Raw genomic sequence first — 22313 nt, 5'->3', positions numbered from 1 at the left:
TAGCTCTGACTCCAGGGAGAGAACACATCCTCTCTAATCTGAGGGGACCTGCTGTTTCTACTCTGTTCCACTCCTCTCTTCTGTGTGCAGGAGTGTCTTCTGGTCCATTGTGAGATGCATAAGCATTATGTTTCTGCTAAAAGAGATGGCCTTGCTGGGCATACACTTGGGCATGCTGTCATTTCCTGGACAGCTTCAGCTTTGCTCATAGCTCCTATTTGGCCATGTGAGGGTTTTCTCAGGTGGACTGCAAACGAATCCCAAGCCTTGAAACCAAGTGGGAACAGAACTACAGGGAAGAGGAGTCTTCTAAGTTCTTCTTAAAGCATTTAGGAAGAAAATAGTTGTGGGTCAGAGAGTAACTCAGCATTGAGAGGAAGTTCAGGGCAGAACTTGAACTAAAAAAGAGAAAAGGAGAATCATTAGGCAGGGCCAGTGTTCAGTGCTTCACCCTGGCACAGCTGTTAAAGGTGGATGTGAAACTGCGGGGACCTCAGCACTGCTGTGCTACGGTCTGAATGTTTGCTGTTGAAGCGCAGTTCCTAGTGCGACAGTATTTGGAGATGGGGCTTTTGAGAGGTCATTAGGGTTAGAGAAGGTCATTTAACCTCATAAAGTGGTGAGACTTTTATGATGGTATTAGTGACCATTTGAGGAGAAAGAGAATTTTGTGTCTCTGACTATACGCCATGTGAAGATAAGTACAGAAGGAAGCCTTTTGAAAGCTAGGAGATAGCACTCACCAGAAACTACATAGGCTCCCCCTTGACCTTAGAATTCCCAGTATCCAGAGGTATTAGGAAAAAAAAATTGTTGCTCAAGTCATCCAATTATCCTCTGTATGCTATCATGACAACTTGTGCAGACTAAGATATATTGGAATGTAGCTCTTGCCTTTCACCCCCAGAGCCTCCCTCGTGTCCCATAAACCCTCCACCCAGCACCAAGGCTCAAGGCCTGGCCCTGCAGGGGCCTCTGGAGTTTTGTTCTGGCCCTACAGGCATCGGCCATACAGGTAAGTGGGCTGTGTTGACCCAGTTGAATAATCTGAGTACCACTTTTTGATTAAAGAGTCCTTGAGGGTCATAAGTCCTTGACCCTCCTCTCATTGACGGGGAGGGGGGGGGTGTCTGTGTCCCTACCTCTTGAAGCTGGATGGATGGCTAGTGATATTTTTTGACCAACGAGGGGCAGAGTAGTAATGCAGTGTGACTCCTGAGTCTACATCACAGAGGGCAATGCTGCCTGCTTTTCACCCACTAGATGAACACAGTGTCCTGAGCTGCCACATGGGGCATCTTTCCCACCCAAGGCCACCATGATGGAAAGGTTGCATGTCAGAATTCCCAGAACCCAGCTGAGGCCAGCCTTTCAGTCTCCTCACCTTGACACCAAATATGGAAATGAAGAATCTTCCATGTGATGGAGACCTCCTGCTCTGTAATCACCCCAAGTTTAGATCATTCCAACAAAGTGTCCAGATTTTCAGCAGTAGCGATAAGCCATCTGTGGGGTATCCTGGCTGAATTCTAGATCTATACAATCTGTGAGTACCATTAAATGATGATTTTACAACACTAGCTCTAAGGAAGCAATCTAAACCAGGACTCCACCCTGCACTGAAATGCAAGGGAACTCAATTTTACAGAAAGTCAGTTGGTAAGAGTCATGAACCCCAAAGCCACAACCCATGTGTGTGACCTCAGAGCCCACACTGCTCTTGTCTCCCTGACATGTCCAGACCCTTTGGAGATTCGCTCTGGAGTCTGCAAAATGGAGCATGTTCATAGGTCATGGTCTCAAATCAGATTCCAACCAACAGGAGATAATGGGGGCATTTACCTTTGGCCAGAGGTTTACTGAAACATGTGGGCCTTCTTCAGATGTCAAAATGTTGTTATTAGGAAAGAATGAACATTGTGGCTCTAGATGGCAGAGTTAAGAGCAATGGGCATGACAGGGCAAGTTTGGCCTCAGTTGGAGAAAGATTTTGCCTCCCCAGAAAGCAGTTAGTCTTCATTTCTGAAGACACTTCAGTGTGCTCTATACATATTGAGTATGGTTCTAGGACACCAAGGATCACCCCTGGGTGAATGCCAGGGAGAGTGGTAAAGCTGCAGGCTGGAACAGGACCAGGTGACTTTCCAAGCCCCTTTCAACCCTGAGATATTGGTTACAAATCAGAAAGTAACTAGAAATTATCCTCATTCACAGGTTTGTCCCCAGGGCAACAGTGGGCACTGCTCACCCTCCGTGTTCCTTCAGGGAAATGTCCACAAGGTGTTGAGGTTTAACTGCTCCCCAAAGATATGTTTCTGACAAAAGAAATTGGGCTGAATCTGTCACTGTTAAAAATCCAAAGACGCTTTTTCATTACATAAATTTTTATTGTTCTGAAAATGAAACATATTTGGAAAGACTACCCTCAGCTTCTCTGGGTGTCTGGGCTCAGTGGCCACTGGGTCAGGATAAGAATTGTGTTCAGGGTCTGGCATGCTGCCCTCTGCTGCATGCTGTGTCAGGAGTTGGTTGGCAAATGAAAAAGTCTCAGCCTCTTTCGACATAGCGTCCTTGGGTCAGAATGTGGATTTGTAGTCTAATTACTCTCTTATCAGGATGATATGAGAATTTCTCTTCCATCCAAAGCTTCAAGATTTCTGATGAGGCTTGTGAATGAGTTTTATTATAGGCATCCTAGTTGGCATGAAAAAGTGTCCCTTTCCCAGCTTCCCACGGGGTGTGAGCTCTACAACAATAGGGTTTTCATGGTATTCTTACTGTTGCCTGATAGAAAAGCACATCTTAGCTAAGACAGATATTCCTTGGTCTTCATTAGAAGGCTTAGGTTCGGTAGATGGGGCAGAGCCAAGGGATCTCTGTAATCTGTACCTAGGTGATTCTCTGATCAATCAAACTTGAGAAACACCTGTCTAGAAAGTTAAAAAAAAAAAGACCACTGAGCCCCAGAAAGCCCCTTCATGCTGATGTATTTGTCTGGCTAGAGGTATCTAAGGTTGGCATGGTACACATACCTAAAAATGACCAGAGGAAAGGGTAGAAAGAGGAACCCCAGGCTGGTTTCATCCTCTGAATAAGAAATATTGACTGAAAAGCACTGGGAACTAGGGATAGAAGTCTAAAAGCCTGGCTGAGGTTCCCACCCCCACCCCCGTCCATTGCCAAGGTTGTGCCAGCAGGGCCTGGAGTCTCTAGCTTTTTGGCCTCTGCTCTCATTCTTCAGTGTCTTCAGGGATCAGGATCGCTGCCCACCAGACTCAGCAGGGCATTCTTGTAGTCACCGCTGGTGTCATCCTGAAGGCAGAAGTCACAGGAGAATTAAAAGGGGGATGTTCGTGACATTGATCTGGCTCCTCAAGAGCACCCACTATTTATTATTACTAGAAGTTGTTCTCCTTGGATGGGACCCAGCCCTTCAGGTGTTCCTACACCACGGGCTCCCTACTTTTCTTCTTTCCTTGCTCTTCATTTCAGACTACTCCTTTGTATCTTGTTTTTTATTTTTTCTTACTACTTCCATGGGACATGGTTGTGAAAAAAATGAATCACAGAAACAGTATGTTCTTAAATACAAAAAAGTGTGTGGGTGACTTTCTTACCCCATCAATTGCCCTGGGGCTCTTTCTCAGGTTTCACTCAGTTAACCATTCACTCGCTCAACAGTCATCTATTATTTTTTCAACACCTGCTATTGCAGTTCAGGGAGGCAAGTGTGACGTTTTGAATCTGAAATATCCACCAAAAGTTTGTGTTGAAGGCTTGGTCTCCAATCAATTCAGCCATGTTCGGAGGCGGATCTTTTAGAAAATGATTGGATGATGAGGGCTCTGACCTCATCAGTGGATTAGTCCATTGATAGATTAAAAATTTGGTGACATTATTAGGAGTTAGTGGAAACTGAGGTAGGTGGGGGCTTGTTGGAGGAAGTAGGTCACTAGGGGTACCCTGAAGGGTACTTCTTGTCCCTGGCCCCTTTCTCCTTCTCTCTCTGCTTCCAAGCTCCATGAGGGAAGCAGGTTTGCTCCACCACATCCCCTCTTCCCTGATGCTCTGCCTGAACCACAGGCCCTCAGAAACAGAGCCAGTGAACCAAGGACTACAAAACCCCTAAAATCGTGAGTTGAAATAAATCTTCCTTCCTATAGGCTGTTATTCCCAGGTATTTGGTCACAGCAATTAAAAGCTGACAAGTTCACCAAGATTGAAAGCAGGGTGCTATAACGGGAGGCTGTGCCATGGGGTGGAGAGATCTCAGACATGACCCTTAGCTGTGTCATCGACCATCCCTTAACCTCTGTGAGACATTCTCTCCTCTATAAAATGCCATTGATGTTGGCAGGCATCTTGCTGAGATGTAGTAAGGAGTGAGTGGTAGGAAGGAGTTGAGCCTGACTGCTCAGCAACCAGCTCATGTAAGGATTAGAGTTCCTTTCGCTATAAGAGGGACCCCATAGATGCAATGACTCCATTTCTTAGCCACTTGTTGGTCTCAGCAGGACTGGCTAGTCAAGGATCTGCATGTAGAGCCAGGGGAACAGGCAAGGGCAAACCATCCAGCTCCCTTTTTCTGTGGTTGAGGGCACTGGGACCAAGAGAGGGTGAAGGTCTCCTCCAAGGTCGTGCGGTAGGTATCGGGTAGGAGCTGATTCTGCTTTGCTCTGAAGCAGCTTAAATCTCATAGGAATTATCTAGTCCTTGATAGTTTAGGAAAATTTACTGAGAATCTTATTGATTTTTAACTACATTTTCTAAAGAAAATGTTTGGTCAGTGCATTCACAACTCCACCTGAATTTTTCTTAAGGGACAACATTAGAAAACAAAAATCAAAATCTATTGCTGGATAAAACAGCTGCACTTTTGTCTCAAATCATTAGTTTGCTAAGTTTTCATATCTACCATGGGGTCTACATCTTAGGTTGAAGTGATCATTTTACCTAACAGAGTTTTTGTTCTTTGGAAATGAACTGTGTCTCTATCTGAATAGAATGCTGAGAAGGAACAGAAATCTTTCCAGTGGCCTAAGTAGCCATGTGTGGTTGAGAGAATTCATGACAATCTGCTTGAACTGCCTGTGGGTGACATAGCAGCAGCCCAGGCTGGTTTGAGCTTAGCCCTTCTGTCTCCTGACAAGGTTGCCTGGGAAGACTAAAACAAAACAAAACAAAGAATAATTCCAGTCCTTCCCTACCCGCTGCCTGCATGCTTCTCCATTCTGAAACATCTTAAAGCAGAAGTGTTTTCTTTAAACATACATTCATCTCAGCAGGGAATAGATTCCAAGGTCTTCCTCTCACCATGGGTACAAAAATCTACAGATGCTAAAGTCTCTTATATAAAATGGTGCAGTATTTGCATATAACCTGCACTCATCCTTTCAAATACTCATGTAATCATTTCTGGATTACTTATAGTACCTAATATAAGTACGATGTCAATAGTTGTTTTACTGTATGATTTAGGGAATAATGGCAAGAAAAAAATGCCTGTACATATTCAATGCAGATGCAATTTTTTTTTCAAATATTTTTGATTCTCTGTGATTGAATCCACAGATACAGAACCTGGGATGTGGAATCCGAAGAGGCCTAGGACAAATTGTGCTGTCAACTATGTATTTGCCAGAAAATATAGTAGCAACCAACCTTTGTAGAAGAGCTAGCGACTTCACTTAGTAGCCAATGAAAACTTGGGCACATGTGTGATGATTTGACTTATGTTAATGAAATTGCCAGGGTCTCAATTTGCATTGATTGCCAGATGAGCTATTTTTTTTCTCAAATTTATAGCTGTGGAACAATCACTCTACATTTGAAGACTCTAGAACTTTCACTAATCAAAATCTGGTTAAGCAATCCTCGGAAGCCTGTCCAATTTATTTCCCTGAAACCTTTCTGCCAGGACTACTTAAATCTAGACTGAGTTGGGCCCCCTTTCCTATGTCTATGTCACAAACTGGAATTAAAATTGGAAACTCATGACTTACCATGATCATGCTGCTGAGGGTCTTGCCATACATTTTCTTGAATTGACTCTTGATAAGATTTAAATCAATTTCACTCCTGGAAACAATGTTCCTTATCAGGGTCCCATCGAGTGTCCCTGCTCCCTGGATGAGACAGCAGCAGTCAACCATCATTTCTCATCTTTCCTGTCCACCTCAATAGTCATGGACAAAGCTCAATCTCTTTTCACTCACTGCTCAGGCCTCTTTTCTTTTTAGAAGACAAATTGCATTGGGTGTTTAGTTTGCCACATTAGATTCTAGACACAAAAAAATCATAGCTCCAGAAAGAATACTTCTTCCTAGAGAAGCAGCAATTCAAAATTGACTTATCTGGCCATTTCATAAACAGGATTTTCCCATGCTTTCATACCTGAGCAGTCTCATTTCACAGGAAGCTACCTGGGAATCCCATGCCTTTTCTAATTTCTGGGGCTTCAGATTTCTGGCATGGCTCTTACTTCGGGTGGTGTCAACAACCATATATCAGAGAAGGAGGGCACTGACATTATTCTTGGAGAATTAAGTTAACTCTCTACCCATTAGGTTTCAGACACCAGAAAATGTGATGGGTGGCTTGGGCATCTGTTTTTGTGACTAGGGTAGCCTTCTGGACAAAAGGCAAGTTATCACAGGTAGATGTGAGCTATGTGTGGCAATTTTCCTATGAACTTGACTATGGAAAGGTGCCTTCATTCCTGGAATTCTTGCCTGTGACCTCTAGTAGAAAATCTGTTTTCATAGAGACCCTGTGATACAATGAAAACAAAGGGACCAGCTTGAGTTCAAGTCACAGTTCTGCCACTTAGCAAATGGGTGATCTTGAATGGGAGCTTCAGTTGTACAAATCTGGCAATTATGACACGGGTCTCCCAGAATGATAAATGTTCAGTACCTTGGACACCCAAGCATGTACCTGTTCAAATTTCCCTGTAGGAGATGTGACTTCCCTTCTCTAGACTCAGTTTTCCCTGACAACTAAAATCTTTCTGATGTACAAAAAATGAGAATAAAAGAAACCCCAGTGGTGAAGACAGTGGTGGCTCTGAGCTCCCTGGTGGTCCAGTTGGTGCCACATATGACTGATTGTAAGGGAGTCAGTAGACCCAATGGTTACCTTCATGGCATAGTGGAGTCTCTCTGCAAAGTAGCTGTGCAGGTTTCGGGTGCATTTCACTGTCAAACAGAAAAGCTCTGTTAGCATCTCAAAGTTGTAGGCAGTACTGCACACGCCTTCATTTTAATTATGCTTTGCCTCAGGTCTCAAAGGTTAGCCTTGCAAGTCTTGCACATTTCTTTGTGCCCTACCTAATTAATATCCTCTGACAGGGAATAGTGGAGGTGTGCAGGGCCCCACTGTGGTGGACACTTCCTGTTCATTTCTCCTTCAAGACTGACTCACTTTCATGTCACAGATGACTCAGGCGTGTCAAGCAACAAAGTCACACTGCATCATTGAGGCAGGGATTAAATACGTGCCTAAATCCCTCAAAGCTTTGTGCCAGGGGGTGAGGCTGGGAAGGGCGATTGGGGCACTAGGCATAGCTCCAAAGGCCCAGAGCAGATAGGCAAAAGGGGGAAGTGAAATTCATGTGGCATCCACAGAGCTAGATAAGCCAAGGGCACCTTAGACCCAGACTGTCCCTGGGCTCTCACCCAGGCATAGCACCATCAAGAATCTAGCCACTCAGCTCTACAGAGGCATCACAGCATGGTGGCCATGACCTTAGAGAGCTCTATTGGCAGGACCCCTGCATTTTTAATTCCCATGTGATGAGTGGGGCTCAGCCCAGTAGGACTAAGGCACCAGGGGCACCTGGTTGAGAGAGCATACCCCTTCTTTGCAGCCAGGACTGCCGAAGAAGCGTGGGCTTTGAGGAATGTAGGCACATGTTTAAACCCTACCTGACTATATTGCTAACATCCCTGACTCATCTGTGATGTGAAAGTGAGTGAGGCTTTTAGGAGAAATGAATGGCCTATGTTGGAGCATCTAGGTACACCCACTACCCCAATCTCAGCAACACTGTCAGCCCTTAAGTCCTTTATCACCAGGTTCATAGCTGGCTGGGGAGTCTCAGTAAACATTTACCAGAGAGACAGGGATGAGTAAGGAGCACTCTGGCTGCTGGGAGGCAACCTAGTGTGGAGATGAGTGCCCTAGCCCAGGAGCCCTGACCTCAGCTCCATTGTGTGAGGTGAAGAGGAGAGGGCCCTCTGCCTTGGCCACAGCTCTCGACTCTGCAATGACTTTCTATTGTGATCTCAGCTCTGGATCTTAAAATGGGCTCTGGAATGGGTCCTGCTAAGTGGACCTGACTTCCTGCTGTGGAGAAGGTTCTCAACACTCCTGGTGTTGGACTACCAACCCTTTGTTGGCAAATCAGACGCCATCATTTCTGCAACTGGCAACTAAGACGGGGGCCTGGGCCCCTGGTTCAGGTCCAGAAGGGTAGATTTGTTCAAGGCCTCACAACCAGAATCAGAATTCTCCCTGTGCATGTGTGTGTACATACACAAACACAAACACAATCTCTCAAACACACTGTCACACAACTGCACACACTCATGCATATACTCACATTCTTGCATATACATGCACACATCCACACACCCACACATTATCTTTCAAACACATCCCCACAGAAATGCACATACTCGTGCACACATTCTCACCCACAACTTAAGCAAATCCACACACATTTACATTTACACCCACATAATCACACTCTTGCTTACACACGTATGTACACCCTCATATGGTACTGGATGTCATATAGACAGCACTGAGAATATTCCTCGGCAGGACAGACACACTGAGACTCTAGGGGTGGGACAATCCCAGGGTACAGGCTAGGAGCATGAAGGATGTGGAGAGGACTCATGAAGGTGAATATGGGGTCCTATTTATTGTTTTTGCCTCCCTGGGCCCTTTGCCCTTTGCCCTTTGGTGTTGTCCCACAGCTGAGCCTGTGGACCTATGCGCATCTGAGCACTATGCCCCAGTTCTTACCCACAGTGAGCATGGCCTCCTCCAATGAGCCATGGGTCTCGCTCTTGATGCTGTCCTCAATGCTCTTGTTGGCGATTTTCTCATACTCTTCAAAAACTATGGAGAGAGGGCTCCATTTAAAGAACTCACAGATTATAGACTATACATCAAAGAGCCCACCCTCATCTCCCTCTGGGTTGCCAGGGAATCCAAGGCTCTGTTGCTCTCCCCACAACTTGACAAAGCTGTACACTGGATGTGAACCACAGAAGGAGAGGCCCTGAAGCCAGGGCCAGGGCAGCTCCTATGCCTGGCGTTGCCTCCCTCTACCCCCATACCTCTCATTAGGTGAGTGGCACTGCGTGTGCACAAGATGGTGATGAATTTCATCTCATCAGTCCCATGAATCTTCTCTCCTGCTTCATACAGATCCTAGCAGTTGGACACCCAGAACAAGCCCGCAAAGAAGAAAACAGAGTTAAGGGACAGAAACTCAGAGCCCCAGAGCTGGGGCCGATGGTCAGACCCTGTTCACTTGGCAAGGCCACCATCTTTACATGAAAGGGAGTTCACTATACTGTCCTTCTTTTATCCCAATAGCTCTGGCTTAAAATCTTTCTTCCACACTAGGACTGAAGGTACTTTAGGAAATGCAAACCCTTCCCCTGCCACCGGGCAGCACTGAGCACTGAGTGCCCCACTGGTAGGCAGACACAGGGAGACAAGGATTATGAGCTTGTCCTGGTAGGACAGAGCTTCAGCCCACTCCCAGTAATACAAATTACTCTTCTTTCTTCTGTCTCCCCAGCATCTCTACTTTCCTCCTCAGACACCAGAGGGCAGAAGTGAGCTGGGCAGGTCCCAAGCTATGTCAAATAATGCTCCATGGGAAAATGTGCCAGGTGTGGTACTCAAGTAAGCTCTCCAAGTCCAGATGGTAGGGGACAGACAGCCTCACCTGTGCATCTTGAAGAGCCAGTCCTGGGTCCACAAAGCCACTCACATCATCCCTGCTCCCCTAGGAACACAGAGGAGAGCTCTGTAAGGCAGGATGGCAACCAGTACAGCTGGATCTGAAGGGACAATGGGGCTTAAAGGACAGGAAGGACTCTGCAGCTTTTTGGCCATGGACATTCAGAAAGCCAATTATTCTCTCCAAACCCTGGATTTCTCATTTGTATAACAGAAGAATCACTGCCTTGTAGGGTTGGGCCTTCAGAGAGCTAGGCAAAGAGCCTGGCATGGGACCTATATGAAGGATCTGATTATGACAGGGTGCTCACCTGTCATTTTCAAGGTGCCTTCACCTGGATGAGTCAGGAGGGGCACAGGGGCTTTGTAGTCAGGCCCCTCCACCATGCAGAGATGCATCAAATGTACACAGCATCTAGGTTGTCCCATGGCCTTGCCCAGACCACAGTGGCTCTACTTGAGGGCTGCTCCCTGGGGTGAGCTGTGGGGATCCCTAAGCCATGGTGACCCAAGAACCTGCTGATACCTGCAGGAGGCACACCAGGATCCGTTCCAGATAGCCGCTCGTGTCTCCTTGGATGTCTTCCTCTAGACTGGATCCATAGTCTGCAGGGAAATATGACAAGAAGGCATGAACCCAGGGTCCACTCAAGGCCTGATTTCCTCCTTCCAGCCCTGTTTCCCACACCTCTCCCCATTAAAGTCTTCTGGGAAGAATATAGGACCTGAATATAATGTCCAAGTGGCAGAGTCACCTGTGTGTTCAGAGCCAGAAGTAACATAAATGCCCGACCAAGCTTAAATCACAGAGATGGACAAGGTGAAACAGCCAGGCCAGGACCTGCTGATACAGCTCCACTTCATCACCAAGTTTGACAAAGCAAAACTTTCAGACAAACTGGCTCCACAACATGGAGGCCTGTCTGGTCTCTGCTTTCCTTGTACCCCGTAGACTACACAGGATAGGTGATCAATAGTCCACACCCCATTACAATGAGGCAAGCAGATGATCTTCCCCTGTTCCCAGGGTCAGCCTGTGCACAGCCAGGAAAGGACCACCACATCTATTGTTGAAGAAGATTGTGGTAACAGTGCTCAAGGGGCAGTTTGGTGAGGCTGATGCTTCTCCCACCATGAGCCCTTGAGATCATGTAGGTGCTTAGCTACATCTACATGTGGAAAAGCCTCCCAAAAGTCTTTTGCATCATGTTCCAGTACACTGTCAACCCTCATTACCTGCCCAGCCACCAAAACTTGTGTCATTTCCATGTGAGCACCACCCACCCCAACCCATCTTTGCAGGTGTCTTACCCTCCTCATATGCTTTCATTATCTCCTGCAGCTGGTGTTTGGTCCAAGAGGCCAGGATCTCAATGATGACTCCCTCTTTGGTCCCTAAGCCCTGGGAACAGAAACATTTGTGTGCTGGAATATTCTACCCATGGCCTCTAGCTGTCCATACCAGTTTTTCTCCAGTTGCCTGAGCTTCAGGAAGCACCAGCTACCACTCTCTTAACTTTAATGGGGCTTCTTTTGGAGGCTGTGATTAGGGGAAACCTCACATTTGTACTCAATGATGGATACTGGGGGCAAGCTGTCCCAACTCTCCCTCCTTAACTGGGTGGTCTCATATAGGTGGCTCCACCTGCTGAACCTAAGCATCTTTACCTGTAAACAGGGAAGATAAACTTCCCCCACCCTGAAGTAAGGATTAGAGATCATCAGTGTAAAATGCCTGACACGGATATATAAAGAACTTGAAAAGCTTAACACCAAAAAAACAACCCAATTAATAAATGGGCTAAAGAGTTCCACAGACACTTCGTAGAAGAAGATAAATATTTGATCAACAAATATATGAAAAAATGTTCAGCATTTCTAATAATGAGAGAAATGCAAATCAAAACTACTAAGATTTTATCTCATGTCAGTCAGAATGGTAATCATCAAGAATACAGACAACAATAAATGTTGGCGCAAATATGTAGAAAGACACACTCATATATTGCTGGTGGGACTACAAATTGGTGCAGCCAATATAGAAAGCAGTATGGAGATTCCTTAGAAAACTGGGAGTGGAACCACCATTTGACCCAGCTATCCCACTCCTTGGTCTATACCTAAAGGACTTAAAATCAGCATACTATAGTGACACAGCCACATCAATGTTTATAGCAGCTCAATTCACAATAGCTAAATAATGGAACCAACCTAGATATCCTTCAATAGATGAATGAGTAAAGAAACTGTGGTATAAATACATAATGGAATATTACTCAGCATTAAAAGAGAATAAAATTATGTCATTTACAGGTAAATGGATGGAGTTGGGGAATATCATGCTAAGCAAAAAACCAAAGCCCAAATTTTCTCTCTGATAAGTAGATGGTGATCCAAAACAGGGAGTGGGGACCCATGGGAAAAAAATAGAGGAACTTTGATTGAGCAAAAAGGAGGGATGGTGGGTAGGGTGCATGGGGGTAGGAAAGATGGTGGAATGAGATAGGTACATTATCCTAGGTACATATAAGACTCCACATAGGGTGCGATGCTACATTGTATACAACCAGAAAAATGAAAAGTTGTGTTGAAATTGTATACAATAAATCAAAATGCATTTTGCTGTCATATATATTTAATTATTATTTTTTTAAAAAGTGCCTGACACCAACCATGCAGTGAGCATCCTGTCAGTGGAAATGATTGTTGTCACTGGGGCCCTTACGCCTCCTAATCTTCCAAAATAAAATGTACAGTGAGGCATTTAAAGTGTACCCTAGAAACTGTTTGTGGGACTGCAAAACTTGCTTTCTAATTCCACTCCAGGTCTGATCCCATTTTGAGAAGTACTGAATTGGGCACCATCATAGCCAGTCAATCCCTATGTTGGGTGGCTGTCTGAGCAGCAAACTCACTGGGCTCAGCTCAATGAGGTGGTCATTCCACTTGGTGGCTCAGAGAAATTACCTGCATGGCATCATGCAGCTCCTTGGCCTCGTATCTGTACGGTGGATACATGAGGGCCACGATGAGTCTCTCGAACTTGCCACTCAGTTCTGACTTCAAGGTTTCAGTGAGATCCTAAAGCAGACACAAAGAAAGGAGATTATATCTGTCTTCTGGGCCTGGGGGAGTACAGGCAACAGGGTGGCATCTGGGCCCAGGGGCTAGGCCTGGATTCTCTTGTGGGCTCTGCCATGTGTTGGCTGGGGTCTCTTGGGTCAGTTTGTTAGCCTGTCTAAGCATCAGCATCCTGACCTGTTGAAAAGAGATAATGGAATCCTGCTTCATACCATTGCTTATGGTGTGATGGAGAGATAGGTGAGTTAACTCAGCACTAAGCCTAGTGATGATCACATCATAAACTCAGAATAAAACAAAACAGCCATTGCTTACCAGACTGCAATCTCTGAGAATGGAAGCATGCTGCTTTTATCACCATTAAATGGCTGTTACTTGGCTTATAGGCATGAAAGAAAGAAGAAAGGGTCTTATCTGACATGTGTTTCTTTCTAAGGGTACATGTCTCTACAAGGAACTACAAGGCCACACCCAGCTAATCGGCATGGGAACAACAGAAAGACCAAGGGCTTTGTGAGACCTGAATTCAAATCACAACCCTGTTGCTTACAGATACTAGAACCCTGAGTATTATTAGTCTCTCTGAATGTTAGTTTCTCCAAAGGTTGAATGCAAAGAATAATGCACAGCTCTGAAGATTTAAGGGAAAGGACTTATAGAACTGTATGCTGATTTATCCAAGGGAATATTTGAGCTTTATTACTGATCTTCCTGGGTTGAATCACCAACAGTTTGGGCCAATGGAGACTTGTAGGCCACCATGGCTATGAATGCATTTATTCCTTTTGGAGTACACCTCCAATTGTCTGGTTCCATCCTAGTGGCAGAAGAGGTGGAATCCCCCTGCGGTACTTAGGTGGCCAAAAGTATGGGGGCAGTGCATGTAGTTCCAATGTAAGAAGAAGGAGCCTGTGCCATGAAACAGAAGGGAATTGGGCCTGCACTGTGGGTCATGAGAGAGTGGTCCAACCTCAGGGAGCAAAACCTGGAGTCAGGAAACAACTCCAAGCAACATGAGCAACTGTGAGAAATGCATTGGAGAGAAGGTGGGAGAAGAAATGGGATCAGAGTATAGAAGACCAACACCAGATTGGAGTTGGACAGCTATAAATAACTTTTCCAGATAAAATAGATGTCCGTTCAAACTTGAACTTCAGATGGATAAAGAATAATTGTTTAATATAAGACTGTCCTGTGTGTCCCTATTTCCAGTAAGATGGCTCTAAAAAAGGGACTCATTCAGAACAGAGCCACTTCCCAGGCTGCAGTCCCCAGCCCTCCCCTTACCTTGCCAAACTGAGCCTTGAAGGACTTGGAGATCTGCTGCCGCTGGACATTGCTTCTCTTGGTGAGCACATCGATGATGGCCTGCTCGTTGGTCCCTGTAGGCACACAGCATGAAAACCCCTACTACCTCTGGGGACCAAGAGAGTGCTGGGGTCAGGGGAAAACAACTGCTTGGTGGCTGAGCTGTGGGGACATACCTCCTGGGTAGTGCCAAATGCTCTGATGATTTTCAAGGAGTAAAGACAAGTGGAAAAGCCCCCTCTTCATTCTCTACCTTCCACCCACACAAAGAATGTAGCTTAGGCCCAGCCTTACAGGGATAGAATCTGAGGACCAGATGGCTCTGGACTTCCTCCCTGGAACTTAGGAGCTTGGTTAAGTGTGATCCCCATCCCTTCCCCACTCGTCATATTGGTCCTAGTGGGAGAAGGTCACAACTGAGTATCCAGACCACTGGATCTAAGACCCCCTACAACAGCTCATGGACCTTGTGCCACTGGACAAGCAGGCTTCCCTCTCAGAGCCTCTGATTTCTCATCTGGGAAGTGGGGTTACAGTAAAGAAGTTGGCAGAAAGCAGAGGGGATGCTATGTGAGAAAGCTTCAGGGCCCTGGTTGAGAATGCTAGTTCTTAATGCCCCAGGTCACCAGGCAGAGCCATGTAAGGAGTGAATCCTTTCTGGGATGAGACCAGGGCTTATCCTCTGACTGGGCCATCCAAATGGGCCTTTCCCACTCACAGCCATGATGAGAGTGGCATTGGAACAATGCTGGAGATACGGAGGAAGCCAACTCCATGGCCAGCCATCCCAGTATGCTCCTACAGTACCCAGGTGGCCAAAGGCAAGGGGGCAGTACACATAGATCCAATGGGGAGCAACTACAGAACACACATGATTGATGCCCCTGGGTTCAGCTCCAGTCCACTGAACTCCCATCCACTGACCACATCAGGCCCAGTGTCAACATCATCTCATTCAAAATTATAAGCCATACAGATTCCTTTGGGCCATTTTATAAGTGAGAAAACTTAGACTGCACCAGAGCACACAGCAAATGGCCTCCCCTTTCCCCCATTATTCAGGGAGAAACACCTGTCCTCTTCTTCTTTGGTCTCGGTAGGTGGGTTGGTGCTGACCACTACTGGGAAGCATGCATCTTTGTGATTCTTTGCAGTCAGTCACTCTCAGAGTATCATGAGGAACCCTATATCCTTGGTTGTCCCCTGGCATCAGCTTTCCAGGGCTATGAGTGCAGAAGCAAAGACCCAGAGAGGCCCAGCCTTCCAGGGGCAAGGCCATGGATGCCCACTCACCAATTCCCTTCATGGCTTTGTAGAGGATCTCCGCATCCGGGTCTGGGTTGAAGTGTGGGCTGCCCTTCACCGTGACACCCTCCTGTTCCATCTGCAAGAGTGCCAAGACTGTTTAGAGGCAGGCAAATCGAGGGAGGGCAGTGCAGACTCCTGGCCCCCACAGTAGCCTGCCCTGGTATGGTGAGCACTTTTCCTGGACACTGTGAACAGCTTAGACCTTGCAGGTTAGCAGCTGAGCCCTCCAGCTCCTTGTCCAACAGGCTGGAGCAACAAAGACCAGAGATTTCAGGGAGAAGCCACAAAACTTCTCCCATTCCCATCTGTACCACTTAAGGACAGGCAGCAAGCCCTGCCATCCTCAGCTCCCTCCACCCCATCCCCAGGCAGCAGAATGAAAAATGAGCACATAAGGTTTTCTGAAGGGCCCTGAGTATAGTTCAGCAGTAGAGTGCTTGTCAAGCTTGTGTGAAGCCTTGGGTTCAATCCCCAGTAACACACACACACACACACACACACACACACACACACACATTTCTGATAATCCCCGAATCCCTGTACTGCAAAAAAAAAAAAAAAGAGAGAAAAAGCCTTCTGAAGCTGAATAGCTGCCCTGAGAGTACAGACATGGCTGGGTGGATGGGGAGCTGGGCATGGTTTTGTGGTTCCAATGGCTTGAGCTCAGCCTGCACTTTCCTGATGAATGGGAACTTGACAGGAATTTAGAGGGCTAGGGGCCCTGCTGAGCATTGTGATAGCTCAGAATATTTGCAAGTCCCCAGTATTCGTGAGGATCAGAGGATTTGGTTTAGAAAGTACTACAGGGTGAGTGAGGATTGTGAAATAGATAACCAAAGTACCTGGGCCCTAGACTTGAAAACCTCTAATCCAGGGTTTGACTGAGGGCTCTTTAGATATGTGCCTTGCATAATTCCTGAGATACTTATGAGATGGAGAACCCCTCTTAAGTAGGTGTTTTCTGGGAGGAATGCTAAAGAGTGAGGGATATTGGAGATAGGCATTGAATCTGAAGGACCTTAAGAGATTCTTCAAATGGAAAGGAGTTCAGTCAGTTTCATCTTCCACTTACCTGACCACCTATCTCTTTCATCATCTCCCATCTGACCACATTCCTCCATTCTGTAATCAGTCACCCAAATACTACATCTATCTACTTTTCCTTCTTTCCATACCTTACTGCTCCATCCTTCCATCCATTCATCCAACTTACTTCTTATCTCTTTCTTTCCTTCCCTTTTCTTCCTTCTTCCCTCCCTCCATTGGTCCTTCTATCCACCCTTTTATACAAACCCTGGGTTAGATCCTGAAAACACAGTGTAGATTTCCACCCGCAGTATATCTCTAAGGTTATTTCTTTTGAGTAAAGGATGATTTTTTCCTTGAATATCAAATGGCGATGACAAATCTCTCTTGTTTCTTAGCACCATATTTTACAACAGAAATTGTTGACCTTTAATTTGGGTGGAAATTCCATCTGGAAGACCACTGTGGTCCTAGATGTGGCTCAACTATGCACATACGTACATTGTGTCCCTGGCTTGTGGAGCTGCATTCTGTTGTTAGGAGTTTGTGACGAGAGAGTTCCTGTTTCAGGTGCTTTGGATTTCATGCTTAGATCCCTGTCTTCCCCAACAGTCACAATTAGTAGGTGTTAATGTCCCTCTCTCTTTGTAGGAGAGAAAACTGGGCTCAGTTACTCAGATAATGAGCAGAGGGACTGGGACTTTATCCATGGCCTGACTCAGAAGCAGAGCTCTGTTGACTTCTCTCACTCTCTTCATGACTCAACCTTTCCCAGACACTGGGCTTTCTTGGGACACTTCACTAAAGAAGGCCTCACCCACAGGAATGCAGGTCGTCTGGGACCTTGGAGGACACTGAACATTCTGTTTCCAGTTCTGCCTGCGGCCCCCAAGTTGGCATCCAAGAGTTTATGACTTAGTAGGCTGTGTGACCCAATCACCAGGGAAATAGGGTTGGGGAGCATTATTTGTTATTAACTCCCCGACTCTGGTTGTGCCACATTGAGAGCTGAGCCTTGCTTCCCACAATATAGTTTTAGAAAAACAGGCGCCATGTTCTGGAATTCAGAGACTGCACATCATCTGGAATGGAGCTCTGGAGTTCAGTCCCTCTACAGATTTGCTTCAAGCTCCTGCTGGGACCAGCCCAGGAGGAAGCGAGTCCACATGGGTACCTTTCCACAAGGTGACTCATAGCCTATGGCCACATCTGTTTCACATTATTTGAAAGGCCCAAGAGGGCTGCCACGCTTTTCCTTACCCCATCTTGAAGATTTCCACTGAAACTGGCACACAGAAATGTCTTTCCAAGAAAGGCACAAATCAATCTTAACCCCCTAAGTCAGACATCACACCAAAAAACAAGGGCCACACCCTAAAAATGGGGCCTGGAGAAGAGCCTCACATGGCAGGCAGTGGGATCCAGGTCCATTTCCAACCCACCCAGGGCCCTCAGTTCACTCAAAGCTACATCCCTCCAAAGCCAAGCTCTCCGCTTTTCCGTACCTTTTTCACACTGATCCCTCCCCAAGAAAAGTCTGCTGGATTCCTCCCAGGGCAGACTCAAGTGCACACCCTGCTCAGGCTCAGCACAGAACCCCCCAGAGCAGGGATTCTTTTTCTGAACTATCCCCACCTTGACTTCCCTGTTATATTTCAAGGTGTCTTTATCTGTCCACCCCCCCCACTCAGTTCCTGTTCCTATGGTAGCTCCTTTAGAGCTGGGCAGTTTGTTCTCACTTCCTCCCAGGGCTTGATGCAGCAGGTGACCAAGTGCAGTCTGAGCTGACATCAGTAGCAGAGGTTCTGCCTTTATGTTGTCTTGGGCCCCCAAACACCCAACACCATGCAGGAAGCCACTTGCCCTGCTCAACCCCCACTTACCCAAGCTTTCCACCAGGCCATCTTGATCCCCTTTCCCAGGGAGAGATGAGACACTGCTTAGGCTGCACTCAGACTGGACACGTCTGTCTTCCGCTACACACTGCACCTCAGGCAGCTCTGATGATGGGTGTGGTGGTGTAAGGAGGCTCCGCCCAGCTCCACCCCTGCCCTCCTCCTCTCCCCTCTGTGCTCTGCTTGGCTCTGGGCCCTTCCTGTGGCTCCCAGGCCCCACCCAGGACTGCCCAGGCTTGCCCTAGAGAATCACGCTATTCATTGTAGACTGGAAATTCTGAACCAGCCTTTGAAAGTCCACTTGGCAAACACAGCTGTAGCTTTCTCCAGGTTTTGCTAAACCTAGATCTCATTAAAATGCATACACACACACACACACACACACACACACACACCCCACCACCACCACCGTGAGTCTCTTCCATTTACTGGATGGTTTCAATTTATCCATAGAGTAATGGGGGGCTCAGCAAAGGATAAAAGGACACCGCAGCCTCCATTCATTGGGGTGTTGCTTTGTCTAGACACCTCTTTAATCACTCTGTTTACTGGCCCCTTGAATCCTTGTCTTAGTCCTAAGAAGTAAGTCTAACTTCTAGTTGCTAATAATTTGTTCAAATGGTACAAAGATAATTTGTTCAAATGGTACAACTGTGAGAAACAGTCATAATCACCAGGCTTCTTGGACTTATAGCATCCTGTTCTCCGCTGTGACCCCCAAAACACTGGCTGTCAAGAGAAGGGGGAATCTCTCTGGGAGTGTAAGGGTCTGGCGACGCATTCGAGAAAGAGACCACAAGAAACTGGCTTCATGCAATAAGCAGGAGGGAGTTTATTGAGGATCCAATTCAGCGCGCTGAGGCCCCAGGCAGGCTCGCTCAAAAAGCGAGAACAGCCCAGAGCCCAGAGCAGATGTCAAGCAGAGCCTAAGTACACTTTTTGGGGAGGGTGGGGGGCTTTGCATACATCAGAACAAATCATCATAAGGTGCGGGAAAATTGAACAACAACAATGATTAGTACATTCATTGGTGGGAACAGGCTGGGCAGGGGTGATTTGTCACTCCTAAGCGGGGTACACATTCAAACTGATTGGTTTTGGGGCCTGGATGCCTACGTGTCAAACTACACAGAGTCCCAGGTTATTAGACTACCAGGGAGTCAGTGGGAATATTTACCGGGCAGTTCGGGTATTGTCCTAACAGAGGAATTTAACAATACCTGGTCCTTCACTTTTTAACTCAGGCCCTGCACTTGGAAACTTTACAATGCCTGGTCTTTTACACTTTAACTCAGGCTTTGCGGCTTAGAATCAGCTTAGGAATTTTACCCTTACAGGAGGAGGTTTGTTTTGCCTCTCTGGGATTTGCCTACCCAGTGACTTCTACCTAGAATGTTCTCTCAGTACCTCTCTGCCCACACTACCCTTTAACTTACCTAGATCCTACCCATCCTTTAGCATAAACACCCTGCCTTGGGGACCAATACTGCAACCCAGGAAGGCTCCCAGAATCCCCACAGCTCTAGGCCTTGAGTGAAACACAGCTTGATGTTGAGTTTCTTAAATTCAGTGAATCCTCCCATGTAACAGCTAAGAATTGGCCTTTAATGAAATGCCCAGATTCATGACCCCAGGTCCAGTGCTCTTTGCTCCACACACATGGATTTCTCAGGCTGTTTCTTCTGGTGGTGTGTAGAGACCGAGCTGGGTCAGCAAGCAGCATGGAGGGGGCATGGAAACTGCAGAGTCGTTGTGCATACAGCACTGTGAGATGTCATCAAAAGAGGAAGACTGCGCTGCCTCTAGCCCTGTGGATTGATAGAGGGCTCATTCCAGGCTTTTGAGTGCCCAGACTCCCCTGCCTCCTTGGAGCACGGTTGGCGGGGACTCAGGCCCCTGGCTGGCATGCTCAGGAGCTCAGCCACTCTGCCTACATGTCCACTGGGCCACGTGTGTGGGTGTTTGAGGGCAGTTACTCTGGGGTGGATCTCCTCTGGGAGAGTCTGACCAAAATCCAGTTATGCTGGTGATTGAGATGGGTCCCCTTGAGAAGCAACAGTGTGGAGAGACCTGTGGTGATCCCAGAGAGAAAGGCCATCCCTTGAAACTTGGACTGTCGCCAGGTCAGGATGAAGGAAAAATGACAGATGGCCCTTCCCTCTGAGATCCACTGGGACCACTGACACAGGAGAGCACTAGGCCTGTGTAGCCTTCTCCCCACCAGTACTCACATCCTCTTCTCAGCCCCATCCTGATCAGCACCTACAGTCAGGAACTCCCCCTTCTTCTCCCTTACCTGGCTGTGGGAGGCCCAGAATCCATCATCCTTCTTTCCAGTCTGTCTTCTGCCAACCTCATTGGTGTGTCCCCAGAACACCTTTCTGGGCCAGTCCTTCTTCTCTTCCACGTCTGTGGATCTGACCTTGATGGCTCTTTGGGACCACCTGGGCACATTTTCCAAACTTTGGCTCAGAAGCCAGAGGCCCCTCAATCCTCCACTCCTTTGGGGACCCCTGGGTTCAACTGCTGGTATTATCTATCAAGTTCCCTGTCACCACCAGCCTCTGGCTTGTTGTCAACCCCTCACCCATGTGCTTGTGCCACATTCTGCCTTGTGCCTTTACCCCCCTCTACTTTGGCCTTTCCTCTCTTCTGCATGGGCCCTGGGGACCTGGTAGTTCTGATCATGGGTCTCTTTCCCATCTGTAGTGATCCTCTTCCCCCAGGATATCAAGATGATCAGGACCACATGATATCACTGAGTCAGATCAGGAGAGTGCTAAAGCCCTGCTGATCTTTCTCTGTGCCCTCATGAGTGAGGTCTAACCCTGGAGTTGAATGAGAATAAAATAGAATAGATAGTAAAATGACCAGGCAGTCAGGATAATGGGCCCCATTTAACCACACCTGGTGGCTAAGGGGTAGACACAGTTAATGAGCACCATCAAGGACCATTTCAAATGTAAAATATATTGAGGCTTACCTGTGGGAACACCTCCAGCCAACTCCTTTGTCCCAGAGGTAGAAAAGGGGTGAACCCATGTGGAAGTTAAAGGAAAAAGTGTGAGGATGAACCTGGATGAAAAGGAATACAATAGCCTTATCAAAATGGGTTGTTCTGCTATCAGGACCCTTCTTACATGGCAGGAGTAAGTAGAGCAGGATTTACTCTACTTACTTACTTAAGTAAGTACTTTACTCTACTCTACTTACTTACTTTACTTAAGCAAATCCTGCTCTACTTACTCTTCCCCTCTGTAAATGTCCATGGATTGTATTCTTCAAAATTTGTGAGACAAGAACCCAAAGAAAATTGGTGAAGCAGAGAATCTAGTCTCATCTCAAAACTCCACTTTCAGAGACATATAGAACTTGGGAAACTTTATAAGCACTCTGTTTTTGGGTCTTCAAGGAAGAATTCATTGAACCCTGAGCTTCTATTCTCTGGCCACAAAAGATGATGAGGATGGAAGAAGTTGGCTCAGTGCTAGATGATGCTTAGGATGCAGCCTGCATAAGTTTCTGTGGGTTCCCAGATCCCACCACACATGTCACTCACATTCCAAAGAGTGCTGGTCTGTGCTCTATTCCAGATGCTGAACTGCATGTGTGGTGCTGGCTGTGCAGAGGGAAACACAAAACACTTTTTGAGCAAAGGGAATGGAGTCTGCTCTAGAGTTGAACCTGAGGTGTTGGAGAAGAGTACTATGA

General features: G+C 46.7%; 1 protein-coding gene across 1 annotated transcript; it reads right to left on the bottom strand.

The window, feature by feature from the left end:
* Positions 1-2366: 2366 nt before the first annotated feature.
* LOC101956281 (annexin A8) lies at positions 2367-18745 on the bottom strand. The gene is made up of 12 exons (XM_005329244.5): positions 18591-18745; positions 15667-15757; positions 14353-14447; positions 12952-13065; positions 11296-11386; positions 10511-10590; positions 9971-10030; positions 9351-9444; positions 9034-9129; positions 7138-7196; positions 6003-6125; positions 2367-3312 (listed from the first exon to the last, which is right to left on the bottom strand). The coding sequence occupies exons 1-12, from the start codon at positions 18609-18611 to the stop codon at positions 3247-3249; spliced, it is 990 nt and encodes a 329-aa protein (XP_005329301.2). The 5' UTR covers positions 18612-18745; the 3' UTR covers positions 2367-3246.
* Positions 18746-22313: the final 3568 nt, after the last annotated feature.

The sequence above is a fragment of the Ictidomys tridecemlineatus genome, chromosome 1, assembly GCF_052094955.1.
Source record: "Ictidomys tridecemlineatus isolate mIctTri1 chromosome 1, mIctTri1.hap1, whole genome shotgun sequence".
NCBI classification, from domain to species: Eukaryota; Metazoa; Chordata; class Mammalia; order Rodentia; family Sciuridae; genus Ictidomys; species Ictidomys tridecemlineatus.
This window is presented reverse-complemented; position numbering and strand designations above follow the sequence as displayed.